General features: G+C 39.3%; 1 protein-coding gene across 2 annotated transcripts; it reads right to left on the reverse strand.

Annotated features, from left to right (window-relative positions):
* Positions 1-4,538: 4,538 nt before the first annotated feature.
* Positions 4,539-11,974, reverse strand: LOC149051905 (uncharacterized). 2 transcript variants are annotated; one of them, XM_089198738.1, is made up of 5 exons: positions 11,483-11,974; positions 10,833-10,948; positions 8,900-9,928; positions 6,462-8,283; positions 4,539-5,624 (listed from the first exon to the last, which is right to left on the reverse strand). In XM_089198738.1, the coding sequence occupies exons 1-4, from the start codon at positions 11,895-11,897 to the stop codon at positions 6,589-6,591; spliced, it is 3,255 nt and encodes a 1,084-aa protein (XP_089054864.1). In that variant the 5' UTR covers positions 11,898-11,974; the 3' UTR covers positions 4,539-5,624; positions 6,462-6,588. The 2 variants fall into 2 exon arrangements, with proteins under 2 accessions (XP_089054864.1, XP_089054913.1); XM_089198787.1 differs by having other exon boundaries at positions 5,482-5,624; positions 6,535-8,283.
* Between the last annotated feature and the right edge of the window lie 2,476 nt (positions 11,975-14,450).

Below are 14,450 nucleotides of genomic sequence, written 5' to 3' on the forward strand. Positions count from 1 at the left end.
TACTGCTATTTAAGTAGTATTCATAACTGCGAGGATCACTTTCATAATCCTTTCTTCAACCGCAGTTCACATACTGGTATATATGATTTTCATATATTTTTTAGTCATTAAAGGGGCCTTTTCGGTGAGTGATGATTTTCTCAACCAGTATTGATCCGTTGAAATCTTTGCTCACTGTCAGGCTTAAGTTTTTTTCACTAAAACGGTGTTACTGTTCGTTTTAGAAGTTTTCGAAGTTTTGCACGAATAACGTACGCTAGTCACAGTCACGACTTCCTTCTGTTTAACTTCGATCACGGAAAAGCGTATTAGTAAAGACAGGTCAGTATTAAAGAAACGAATGGCAATGTCAACAAAAGCATAAATAAACAAAAGGTGACGCCAATCCCATAGTTCTATAACAAGGAAAATAAAGAAAAATCAGCTGCTGTTGAAGAGAATACTTCTTCTGAGGCGAGAAACTCTTCTGAGGAGAAAATTCGCCTCTCGTTCTAAAGATGGAATCTCGTCAACATCATATGCGGTCTCCTTGTCGGCCGATTCTTCATCACTGCTTGGGGAATCGTACTCTGACATCCCATCTTCCTCTCGAGTTCAGAGCGTACAAGGCTGACCGGCTCACCCGGCTGAATTTCTCTCTGATAGAGGTACGATGAGAGAGTTCCAGCTCTCCTGTCTGACAGAACGCTGACGCACTGCAGCACCAAATGTTTGCGCCTAGTCCCTCATCTTCTGTACGCTTGGTGGTGCCATCGGTACAGGTGGTAATGGTTAAATTACTGATATGGCTGACAGGACCATAGTACGTTCGAGCACAGCATACCGAGACTATAGTAGGCTGCCCAATGGTTTGTCCTCTCTAATCCTTCCTTGGCTGCGTTTCCAAAGTTTCTCGCGTAGTTCAACAACTCAGCAGGTTAAGAGAGTCATATCCGTATAATTCTGAGATTTGCTGGAGGTTTTCAAGGCCGTAATTAGGCATTTCAACACACGTTACCGTGTGGGCCATAAAGGGTTTTTGTTAAATTGGCAACCTCGCTTCTAAAAACCAAGACTTTCTTTCTTTCTAATAAGCACCCAAGACCTAACTTCTCGCTAATGAACCAAGGAAGATGAAAAAAAATGTATTTCATAGCTCCTGGAAACGGTAATTTTTTCGAGGAAAAAAAAATCACTCGAGATGATTCTGTATTCACTGCGCAAACACCTCAACCCTCATACAAGGGAAATAAGCAAAAGTGACAAGATAAAAGCGAATGAACCTTGCGTGGACTGGATTATTCAGTGTGTGCTGTACCACGGTATTCAAGTCTGAAAATCTTCAAGCACAAAATAAAATCCTGATACCCCATGTAATGGCTTAAACAGAAATTTGGCAGATTTGTTTTATCATCCCAATTAATTATCATTTTCTATGTTAAAGGAAGTCAATCGAACACCAACCAGAATCACCCTCCCCTCCCTCTCTACGGTAACTCCCTTAAATTACACCCAATGAAGTTACGGACGGTGAGAGCGGATTCATTTCGGAGTCAGTCGGTGACGGTTTCATTGATATAACTTTTTATTGAGTTACTGGGTAATGTTTCCAATTTGAGATATCTGAAAAATGGCCTCTCGTTGGTGGAAAAGATGCACGGCTCTAGATCGATTTTACCTCCCGTCTCTTTTTTTTAGATTGTGTGCCATAGAAATGCTAGAATGAATACCCCTCATCATATCAGTCAGTTGGTACATGTGCTATGATTGGTCAAAATAGCGCACCCAATTGCACTAAATTTCCCGCTAAATTCAAAAAGTTTGTTTGAATTGATATCTTCCACCCTTCATTTGAACCCAGAGATGTAAAAAAAATACGACTTACCTCGTTGGTCTGTATATGGAACCTCGTTGTCCCGCACGGTCTTATGGCCCAAGCGCGAAGCAAAGATGAAAAGACATTTATTATAATTCAGGTTCAAACAGTAGGGGAAGAGTTTATGGTACTTTATAACTGAAGTTTTGGTCATGCAATTATCAATTCTTTTAAAAATTTTATGAACTGTGATTTGTAGTTTATTCCTTATACACATATATCTATATATCTGCATCTATATATATCTACATCTGTATATCAGTCTATTTATCAGTATATCTCCATACTGGTCTCTGTATAATTCTTAAGGTTCTGAAAAGGAGAATTTGTTAAAAAATTAAGAGCTTCTTTAGTTGGGGATCATTTCCTTTATTCCTGTGACCCTGATAGTTATTCATGAGTGAAATTATAGGGAGATATTTAATATTCAAACAACTTTTAAATTTAGAGGGCCGTACTATTGAATACGGCCCACTTAATTGACTGATCATAGCGCACACACTAACTGAGATACGTGACACTGAGTATTATTACCATGAAGTGAATGATTTCGTCCATACTTTAGGATATTAAGTATTTTATAATCATCTTCAGTAATATCGACGTGCTTTTTTTTCGAGCAATTTATAAATTGCGCGAAATTTTTCTCAATAACTCTTTGGAGAGGGACTGCTCACATCGGCAATTACCATCAAATTGTGAAAAGTAAAGTTGTTCTTGTAACTTCAATGCTTCGGAATAGCTTAGAGACAACATGCTGAATGTATTCCGAAAAAAAAAAACAAAAAACTCAACAGCACAAGTAAAGTGACTTGAAAAGTAAAATAGTGTTTTAGCCACATCTAGATTTGCAGCACTCTAGAGGTAAACATTACATGTATTCGAGCTACGTTTTTATCGCAGAAAATCGAAAACTTTTGCCAGCCTTTGGTCATCATATGTTTGTGCGAGAAGATTTTAGTCAGGACAAGGACATATCAGCAATAAAAATTAAACCGGGCATTCCTATTGTTTTTTTCAGCCTATCCCCCGCCTTTTCATCTGGGCTTCTGAAATAATCATCCCCATCAAAATGGGACCTAAAAAAAGGTATTAAATGAATCCACCCTTCTTAAAAGTTCTTGAGTTTAGTGTAATTTTTTCCTTTTTCTTCCCCTTGTTATCTTTAGAATTCACACGCACTCAAAGCAGCTTGTTGCGCATGCTAAAAGTGGTTCTTGCTCTCGCCAACGTGCGTTGACATTTCGACCGAGTTTTCGGCTTAATAAGTTCCCAAATTTAATGCGTTACGGAAATGCGTAGTGAGAACGCTTCGCGCACGCTTCGGGTTCCACGTCAGGGAATCGGAAAGAACTTTTATTTATTAATTATAAATAGTGAGAATTTTTTATGCAGTCTGATTGCATATTATTAGCACCAAACAGCTTCACTTTATAATGGATAGTCCTAATGTATCTTGTAAGTTAAGGAAAAAAATCTGACCTGAGCGGTAAGTTGTTTAGTATTCAAAACAAGGAAGTGTTTTAGTGCTTAAGAGCGACGGTCAGGAAATATCGACCAAAATCTTAATTTCGTGGCAAGAGTTGAAAAATCGCTTTCTTTCGTTTTTTGTCCATGAATAGCTTTTAGGTAGATAAGATACCTGATGTGGATTGTTCCCGTCAAAAGCTTTTTATTTTTTAGAAAAATTAGAACATCCGTTTTTGTGGTCGGAGTCACAAAATTGGCTAATCATTTACGTGAAATTTGCATACATCAACTTGCCTCTCGTTCGCAAACAAAATCGCACGGAGAAATTTGGACACTTTATTTCAACAGAATCACTGTTCTTCTTTTACTAGAAGATTCTTTCAGAGCAAAAGCGACACTCACCGAGCAGAAATTATTCAAAAATGAGGAATAGGTTTTATGGATAACAAAAACTCCGTTTTGTTATTGATTTTCGACGGCAATATTGCACATGTGGTATAACTCCAAATTGACTTCATTCTAGTTAAATCCCACATTTAGACATACATCTAAAACATACCTGCGAATTAGCTTGGGTTATTGAAGGAAATCTCTATAAGGCGGTATCGAAGTTAAGGAATTTTCATGGTGGGTCGTCGGTAATTGTGTAAACACTTCCAGTTTCGAAATCCATGAAACTGGATATTTGATCCCCAAATACTCATTTTTCTTAATCCTTGTAGGTTTAACAGTTGCAAAGTTGCGTTTCTACTTAAAGAGTGAGATAGAAAAGCCAAACTGGGTGAATTTTAGCCATTTTGAAACGCTAAACTCTATCGACCGGAGACTCGGCGTGACGAATTGTTTCGTGACTAAACGTGATATTTGGGAGTCGATCAGTCACGGAATCACAATATTAACAATGCATTTCTTGACGGCGTATGAGAACAGTGTTTTGAGGAAGAAAAAATCGATCGTCCTAGACAATTAAACAGAAAGGTAAAAGATTCAAACCAGAAGGGGCTCCTGATTCAAGGTTATGTCTTGACATCAGTTGCGCGACGGCGAATATGGAAATTATATGCGCAAAGCGCAAGCTGTGAGGTGGGGGACGGGGAGGGGATCAGGGCAGCCAGAAAAATAGTCTTTCATGGAATAAATCGACGACATAATAATCGCTAAAAAGACTCTAAAAACGTTGCGGTTTTATTTTTGAACTTCTCTGAACAAAACTACTTATGCCATTACCAGGATACAGGAGTCGAGTATCGGCTCCTAGAAAACCATATCCGAATCTTACTCTATACAACTTCATTCTTTCACTTTAAAAGACGAGCAAAAAAAAAAGGAAATAATGCGAAATATTTGTTATCAACCATTTTAAGCACGCAACTTGTGCTGCACCTATGTTTTTAGCCACTATTGTGAAATACTGCACAAAAATTGACTTCTCGGTGGAAAAACAGCGTAACACATAAGACACAAATGTACCCCCTGTTTCAAAACCTCGAAACAATTTTCTGCTCTGCCTCGTCAAAATCGGTTAGGGAAATTACGCTAGCTAATGGTCTCCTACGAAGATAATAAGGCGTCTCGACGGATCATCATATTGACAATTCTACATGTATTTATGAAGCAGATAACAACTTAAGCAATTAATTTTGGTCCGAAGAGCACTCTCTTATTTTGTTGTTAACAGGAATGTGCCGCTGAAGAGGATATGACAGGGGTCTTCCTATATGGGAAGCATTAAACAGGGTAAACGTTGCGGTGCGCAGTCTGAATGCAAAATACCAAACATTTTTGAAATCTAACTCTACCTATAACTCTAAAAAAAAACTGGATTCGGTTTGTGAATTAAATGAATCATGGCCAGAAATCGAGGACAGCCAGCGGTTTTGACCGTACGCTAATTTTTAGGGATTTTGAATAGCTAATAAGGATTTATACATTCGCAAAATGGCGGGGAAGCGAACGTATACTTTTTACCGTGCAGTTGATTTACAATTTTCTAGCCTCAACTAATTCTACTTGACATATGTAAAAACAAATAAATGCGAAACCTAACACTGGTTCTAAAGTCCAAGCTGTGCAAAATCTAACCTGAATCCCTATTAGACAAGCACCAACCCTTTGCTGATGCTTCCCTGTGATAGTTCGATCGTGACAAAACGGGGCTCCCTGTGTCGCTCTGGCTTGGTAACCTCTCTGTTTTGAAAATGGCGGCTGATCGAAGGAGTTACTTGAAAAAGTCTCCAAAATGCCTTCTTTTTCGATCGCTTCGTGCAGTAATGGCGCAGAGATTCACTCTCTGGAATTTCTATATTTCAGGGAAAAAACGAACTGGTTTAGCAAAGAAGTTAGGCCTCTAAAACCGTACAAAAATGAAGATAAACATATCCTTCAAGAACCAGGACGTGGGGAAGGAAAAACCGACATCTAATGACCTTTTTTCTTGCTTAAAGAGAAGCGCGTAGGCAATATTACAGACTCTCGTATGGCAAGGAAAGCCATCTTTTTATGGTGACTCATGGATCAACTTTGGGAGCTTGACACATTGCCAAATGAACATGACTGAAAGCCACGATCGCCTTGCGAAGGTTTAGACGAGGGGAAGTGAGCGATTCTTCGTCTAACTTTATTTATCCTTAAAGTTTCTTTTCTCCCCATTAATCCTTTATATGGTCGCCATATTTAAAGAACGGGAAAAGTAAATGATGCGCATGCTCCAGCGCCATGTTGTCCTCAATTTCTGGCCATGATGGGGATTCTGTAATGAGTCATCATGATAACAAGTTGGGTCCTGTCTTGATAAGGATGGCAAAACGAATGTCCTTTTTTGTCTTAAAAAGGTAAGTGACTCAGCGGCATAGGCCCACCTAACGTTCCCATAAGAACCTTCAATTTCCCAGGTTAAGATCTCTGTTCAGGGAAATACGAAAAACATCATCCCAATACAAGAAGATTCCCGTCAGAGCAGGGAAATCACACGAAAACCTGATCATGTCATTTTACTGTTGACACGAGCAGTTGCTGCAAAACGTGGTCAGTTTGTCGACGTAAGGCCTCTTCAGTCTGACTGTTATATGACTAACGTCTAAATCAAAGTGCTTGCACAATCTCTTCAGCATTTTTATGCTAAATTTGTTCAGTTTACCTTGCTTAACAAGGTCACACATATTATGACAGTCAAACACGATTGGATGTTGTAATGAAACTTCCCTCCGTACTTGATTTGTTAGGTCCTCAAGGGAACTCTCGAACTCCGCGGCTTCGTCATCATTTTATTCTGTGTCATCCTTGTCAAGTAAACTCTTTTGGGTAGCAAGGCGACTGAAAAAGCTGCTTATTTGTTGGCTGGTAAGGAACTCATCGCTGCTGAATAAGCGTTCTCCGTCATTTCCTCTGGCGTGCATCATTTCTTTTGCAACAACTACTGGGTCAGCTTTGCGTCCCGTGGTCTCACCAATATTGAACTTTGTGGATAGGTACTCTTTCTGCTTTACATTAAAACGTGTTCTTCGGTTCTGGGATGATCTTAATGCCCAGCCCATAGGGAGAGTAGACTGTAGTGGCACTTGTTTTGGCACTTCCTGAACATTTCGTACACAGGGAACGCCCACCGTTTGAACCTCCAGTCTCTCCGCATATCCATAAACAGCTTGGTCTAGGAGTGGTTCTCGTTCGAGAGAACGTGTGTGTTTTCCGGAGTCTAGGTGTTGCTGCAGATTCGAGTAACGTTGGTAACATTTGATACATCCCTCTTCCGGACATGAAAAAAGACGAGCGTTGGAGGTTTCCGTTTCTGTTTCGTTACTCGAGTTTTCACAGGAACTATCTTCCTCGCTCTCCTGTCTCGGAACAGTATCTTTACGCTTGGATTTTCCAGGAGCAAAACTCGCCGTGACGCCTTCCTTATTTACGTCCGTTAAGTACGGAACTTCCGAATTTTCCGAGACGTTCAGCTTATCCCAAGGAGTGTATTTCCCTCTGCCAATTCTGTATGCTCTCCAAACTCGCAATCCCTTGTCATCGTACTGTACATTCGAAATTGAACCCACTCCATCAAGCTTGATGTTCAAAGAAGCTGGAGCTTTTGGGGGTCCACACGAAGTCACCCTCACTGAGGACATTCCACCGGCTGACAAAATGGCTTCTTTCATTTCTTCTGACGTTTCAATGTTGTTTCCGGAATTCAGGTAAATCTTCATGTGGGATTTTATGGCTGCGGACCTTCTGTCGCAAGCCCCTTTTCCTCCTTGAGGATCGCGAAAATCCATGCGCTTCACAGTCACGCCGTGATGTTTACCAACCATCTGAGCAAGGCTGATTGTGTTACCACAATGGTAACACCCGGCGTTGTCCTGCCAATAGTATACTCGCTGTAGGTGTGGCATGACGTCCTTTAAATCTTTGAGTACGTCAGACATGACGGACAGTACCGCACAGCTGTCTTGACTGCAGCTTCTGAAGACATGGCACATGGTAAGGGTTTCGTACTTTCCAGCATTACTTGTGCTTTCCTTTCTCATGGCGACAGACACGTGCCAAGGAATTCCCCGTTTCCCAAACCAATCGCGTTGGCTTTCACGATATTTTCGAGGAATAAACTTCATGGCCCAATCTTGTACAAGTAGAACCGATGCGTCGTCCAAGTCTCGGAGGATGTCTAGTCTTGCTTTATCTTGGTTCACCGAACGCAACAAATGAGATTTCCAGGCAATTATATCACGTTTTGCTTTCTCGGTCATGAATGCGAGCTCTTCGTGTATTTGGCCTTTGGAAAGATGTTCAAGATTCACCGCCATCATCTTGATTGCTTTGTCTATCTCCTCTATAGTAACGGCAAGGGAATTACACTGACCACAAACGTCGCTATGATCATGGGCACATGTAGCCTGGTAGTCAACATCTTTAGGGTCGCTGGGAGCAAAAACGATGCAATGATCTGGAATACTTGAACTCTCTGATACGTGAACCTAAGTGATTAAAATGTGCGCAAATCCTCAATTCTGAGGAATATTTACGTAATGCATTTATCTAATGCTATCTTCTAAAACATTTCAGAACCTAAGTATTGTGAAGCTGAATGCCGTAATATGGCTCTCAAAACTCGGTTGCCATGGTAACGTCAATGCTGACGTACATGTGACAAACGACTTTAAAATGTCCCCTGATGATTTTTAGGAAAAGTCGCTAGGTTTGGTGCTCAAAGCTTGAGCAGTTTTGAAGTTATTCAACTTTTAAGCGAAGGGGGGCTTCAAACCCTTCCCGGTCTAAGTAGGGTTAAGGGTGTGAATAAAATAGAAGAACGCATGGAATGCCACGAGTAAACGTAAAAGCTAAACCTCGCTCAACTTTTACGTTTACGTGCGACCTTTCAAACATTGCCTCTATTTAAATTACGCTCCTAAAAGCTATATGTGTATGCACGTGAAATTTATGCGACAGTGAATCCACCCTTATTCACCTACCTAGACGCGAGCAGTAACCAATTATAGAGCACTCATGTAGTAGGCAGTCGAGTAACATTCATGATACACCTACGCCAGGCGCGCAACAAAATTATTTCCCTTTTTCACTTTCTTATTTTACCTTGAAATCAGTCTTGAGGTACCGCTTTGCCTCTTTTAAAGCTTCCTTTTGTGTTTTTGCCCATGTAAGACCCATTCCGTTTTCCCCGAGCTGGTGCACAACGTTCGCAAGATCTTCAAATGCCTGCGCACCAGAACAGCTTACGTAATCTAACCCTTGCAATGACTTGCGAGTCGAAGCGGAACAAACATGCAGAATTCTTAGCAGTATACTGCGACTCATGGGTGTGAAATCATGCTCGGCAGAATATTTTTGGTACTGGCAAACGATTCGTTCAGGTATCATGTTCCGTACCACATTTGGAACTTGGATGACCTCGTTAGTTGACAATGTTATTGTCTTGGCTCCGAATGGAAGATCTTGAATTACATGGGAGCTTGTGATAAAGTCTAGGAAATGCGCTAATTTTGCTTCAGGTATGAATGACTTCGTTTGTGCATTGGTTGGCACCAGTTTTGCACTGCCATGGACTGCAGCATGCTGCCTGGCGACCTTAAACCGATAACTTGTTAGGCCTGGGATCCACTGTTGAATTGTTGCCAAGCTAACCTTATCCGCCATTATGGACAATATCTGCCTGCGAGAATCCCACTCGTTTGCATTTTTGTAGCAGTTTGCCAGCGTGTACATCAATTCTTTATCCAAACCACTAGAACAAGTGTGATTTCCAGTTTCATTCTGTTTTGAGGACATAATAGATTCCCAGAGAAGATCTGGATCATTAGGCGCTATTTCACCAAGAACAGCTGAAACCGCTTTCTTGGCTTTGCGCTCATGCAGTCGTCTGGTCCTTCCACTGGCATCGTTCCAAGGTGTCTTTAGGGTGTACCTAATAGGACTAACGTCTCGACTTCTTAAGAAACTGTTAAGGTGGTCAATAGGTTCTTCCGACTTCATTCCTGTAGTGCTTGTCTCGGTTTCTTCTAGGAGGGTTGATGGTAAATATAATGACGTTTCTTGATCTAGTAAGTCTTGTGCTACCACCGAACAAGGAGTACTTGCAGCAATTGGAAGGTTACACATCACGCCCTAGACAAGGACACAAAATAAATATAACGTAAACTGTATTAAAGAAAATTAATTGGGTACATAATTATCAAAGTTAACCAACACTTAGACAAAGATCAATAATCCCTCCTGATCTTTGTTGCCTTTATTATGGACCAAAAATAAAACCTTTTTTGCTACCTTCATTTATGATAAAAAGTGCCTAATTTATCACATAAAATACCTTTCATTATGACAAATAAATACGAACTTTAAAGCGAGTGGTAAAGGAACCCGGAATGGTATATTGGAAACCCAAAACGTTTTTCTGGGCGTTATTCACCGTATCCTTAACCTTGAGAAAATCATATGAACTCGTATCCCTTGCAGTATAAGGTAGAGGGATGCGTGTATGTAGGTAGGGGCACGTGGAAGCAAAAATTGCAGTTTTTTTAAATTGAACCCTTTATTCTTAAAAGAACAATTTGGCCTCAGCGTACCATCGCGGACTACGTGGTCTTTAACTTATTGCCACTGCTTCAAGTTCTCAGATTTTGGTGAGAATAGAAATAGAAAATCCGCTGAATAAATTTCAACTGTGTGCAGACGCAAGGGCGACATAAAATGCACGGGGTATTAAACCTCTTCATTATCTGCGGAACTCAGGAGAAACTGACGTATAAGGCACAAAATAAGCATATGGCATTGTTTTCTTGGACACCAGCACACAGTCTGAGGTCTACGAAATCGGTTAATTTGTGCTCTCTATCCCTATTCGTTACATTTTAAGGAAAGGCAGCAAGGAAACGGGGCCTGCTCAAGCAGACTTTGTGATGATAAGGTCCCTATCCATTTTTTTTTTATTTTTATCTTTTTTGCCCAGCGGGCCTTGTTTGGTGCCACTGTTAATAACACTATTTCCATTGAGTGCCAGTTCAGAACTTACAGAAGTCTCGATGGTCTCAGTTTCCTCGTAAGAAAGGTTCTTGGTCTCCGGAAGCTTTGTGGGCAGCTCCCCTATTTTCTGCATGTCAAGATTAACCCGGCAGTTGCGACAAATACCTGTTGAGTGAATCGATGGAAAATGCAGGTTTTTGCTGATACGATATAATCACTATTCTGAACAACTACTGTCTTAATTTACACAAGTAAGGGAACCTGTTTTAAAAAACTTAAATGATAGATTTTCCTGCCCTTTCATATACTTCAACTCTTCAATTCCCTACCCTTTGATTTACCTGAAACCTGATAAAGGTACCCTTTAGGGGCTGAGTCTCCCTGTAACTATCTATAGGCCATCAGGGAATCTGCTTTAAAAAGCTGTAATTTTAGGAGTCCGGTGAAGGCTTCTAAATTTACCTTTTTGCTGCTACAATCACTAATATAAAATGTTCGAATAATGAAAGGAAAAGAAGCACGTAAATGAACAAAGGCTATTGAATTTGCGACCGTCACGGCTACCTAATTATTGAAAAAGTCAAAAAAAAAAAAAAAAGAAAAGTGCTTACAAAGTGCTTTAATTGAAGTGTCAGATTGGACCGCCATTTTAGAGCTGGTCTGTTTGGTTGAAAAAGATGAAAAATGATGTATTCATACCTGAACCAACTGGAATAAAAATTCCCAGTTTCTTCCATATCAAATAACATGCACTTTTGCCAAGTCCTCTTTCTGCCTTTGCGTTTTTTTGGGCTTGTCCGCCGTGCTTCGAGATTGGCGGAGGAACTCGGCACAGATTCGATCCTCGACGCCACCCAATACCAAGAGATGAGCGGTGCCGGGGACAAATCGTTAATTCCGAAAGGTCTAACTCCGAAGAAAAGGATGTAGATACTCTTCCCAAAATAAGTTCGATTTCGGTTTCTACGTCAGTTATTGACAAGGAAGACTTATGACCCGCGATGTCTCTTTCGCAGTTCAGAAATGTAATAACCTCAGTTGATCTGCTCCTATCTCTGGGGTCATAAGAGCAAGAACCGCCGACTAAGGATCTAAAAGAGCACTTAACGTCCATGATGACACAAAGCTGGCAAAACAAATTCACTCCAACTTCGCTAATTAAATTTTCCCTCTTTGCATTTAATTGACTAATTCAATTTACTACGGCTAGTGAACTGCTTCGAGCTTTAGCCAACTCTGTCATTTCTTCAACAAATAATAAAAATGAATCCTCACAATTGAAGAAAATATCAATTTAAAAAGCATTTATAATTTTTGTCTTTCTGTTCCGATTCTTCTGAAACCAAAGGAAGCGAAAAAAACAAGTATAAAAGTTAAACAGGTTAGCCGAGAGCTAATCAAATTACATCCTGATATTTATCAGGGAAAACATCTTACACTGAAAAACCTCTCTTTGGCCGACTACCTTTTTTTCAATAAAAAAAGGACGAAAAGCTCACATCAGAATCGTTTTCAGTACGCTTTCGTGTATATTCCGGCCTGCTGTGTAAAAACTCCGCTTGACGTTATGGTCACGCAACAAGAATTGTTTACTCAGCCTTTGTAAAAAAATTTGAATGAATTACGGTCATTTCAAAACCTTCGCGTGAGGCGCTGTAAAGAAAACCCATGCTGATTCTAACATATTATCAAGGACAACCTTAAATCCCTCTAATGACATAGTTAAAAGGAAAATCTGAATTATATCACATGGTGAAAAAAACATTTGAATTAAGGAGGTATTTGCGGGATTTTTCACGTTTAAAAATACAGCACTTTCCTGCGCGTTGTTTGCTATTTATGAACAACAATAAAGATAAGTCATATAGTTTCTGGGAAAGTACGGCACTCACTCTATCAAAATTCGGTGTCATGATCCTTTGAATCGTTTTTCCTTGAAGACCAAAAGTCACTTTAAAATATCAATTTCACACTTGCTTGCGGGACCTTTCGGGATCGTCGCGGGTCAAATTCGTTTTTCTCAGTTTTCTCAGAATTAAAGCGCTCCGGAAGAAAAAGAAATACATTAAATTTTTTCTATTCTTAGTAGCATTTTATAGTCAGAAAATAAGCGAAATTCATTTTTCAACTCTTGCCACTCAATGGTCGATATTTCCTGACCGTTGCTCTTAAGTGTTCAATGTCAGTTTCAAATACTTTTGCCCCCTACTTGGTAAGAGCCTTAACTACTCAAGAGGTCTCTATGAGTAAACATTTTTTACAATCTTCATTAACGTAATTTATCAATAACATTGGTTAAATAGTACTTTTTTTTATCAGTGGCGAAAAGAGGACTATAAAAATATCACATCCTGTACGTGATATTTCCATCGGAAGATAACAGGTAAATTAATTTAGTTTGCTCCTTACCTCAGTGAGGTGGGTTGAGACCTTGTATAGAGGAGAGTATTGAAAACTGTTGTGACCTGCTTTAATTATTGATTGTGTGGATGTAATTTTAAGAACAACACAGGATAAATATTATCATTTTACCCAAGCTAGAGCTGTGTTGGAGAGAGACTTATCGTTGAGAGCAGAACATATTGTATGCAGTAAGTTGCTGGAAAAAGTATTCGGAGATGTATTGAATATTACAAACTGGGTGATTGAGAGGCTTCTAACCACATTAACTACCTTTCGTGTTTACTTTCAGCTTATCAAAAAAACTTTGTTTGTTTAGTGGCCCTCATATCTCGTCAAGAACAACGTGCAATGTTTTTTAATAAATTGGGTCTTTCTTTAAAAACGAAAATTTAACTGTTTCTTGATGCCTTAAAATCTTATGGCAAATGCAGCTAAAAAGTTGCTTTTCTACTTTTCGTAAAAGCAGCAGTTTTACAGTTTCTAACGTTTAACATCGCTTACATATTCTTCATTGGATAAAGTGAAACATCATTTGGTGTCCAAATTGGGCAGAATTGTGACATGAACTTGGCACTGAAGAAAGTTTGACGTTGTGTTTTACTTATTTGATACACAAGCAAAAGAAATTTCCAGCACATTCGTCTCTTGCAGACGAGAACGTAACGCCATAGAATATTCACGAAGAACCCAAAACATTCCATATACCTGAAACATTCGTAATGAACGTCTCTGAGAACTTCTAGTATATATATATATGTATGTATGTAGTGTATATATATATATCTTATAGAGCTATATGTATCATAGCTCTTTTCTTCTTTGTCCAAATTGTGACAAAATTTTCCCATAAAGGTTAGCTTTAGTTTGAAACCAAAACTTGAATTGCATCTGCATTACAGCTTCTTCTTCATTGTCCAATTTATATCAAAACTTGCACAAAACGCTAAAAAGAATTCCGAATTATGGTAGCATTTCAGTACACGTTACACTAAAGGCCTGTCTTCAATCTTTTGACTACTGTATTTTATAAACTAAAGCTAAAGAATTCTGTTTGCAGTATAAAGCTTTAATTTCTTTGCTCAATTTGTGACAACATTTACACTTTAAACCTACATGTTAAATTATTCATACTTTTGAATACTTTTTTTGAAACTAAAACTAAAGAATTCTCTTTGCAGTGGAGCTCTTTATTCTTTGTCCCATTTGTAATAAAATTTACACAGAGCGCGTAAAGGTTGACTTCAAGCTTTTGAATTCTTTATTT

The sequence above is a fragment of the Pocillopora damicornis genome, chromosome 1 (genome assembly GCF_964200805.1).
Source record: "Pocillopora damicornis chromosome 1, jaPocDami1.2, whole genome shotgun sequence".
NCBI classification, from domain to species: Eukaryota; Metazoa; Cnidaria; class Anthozoa; order Scleractinia; family Pocilloporidae; genus Pocillopora; species Pocillopora damicornis.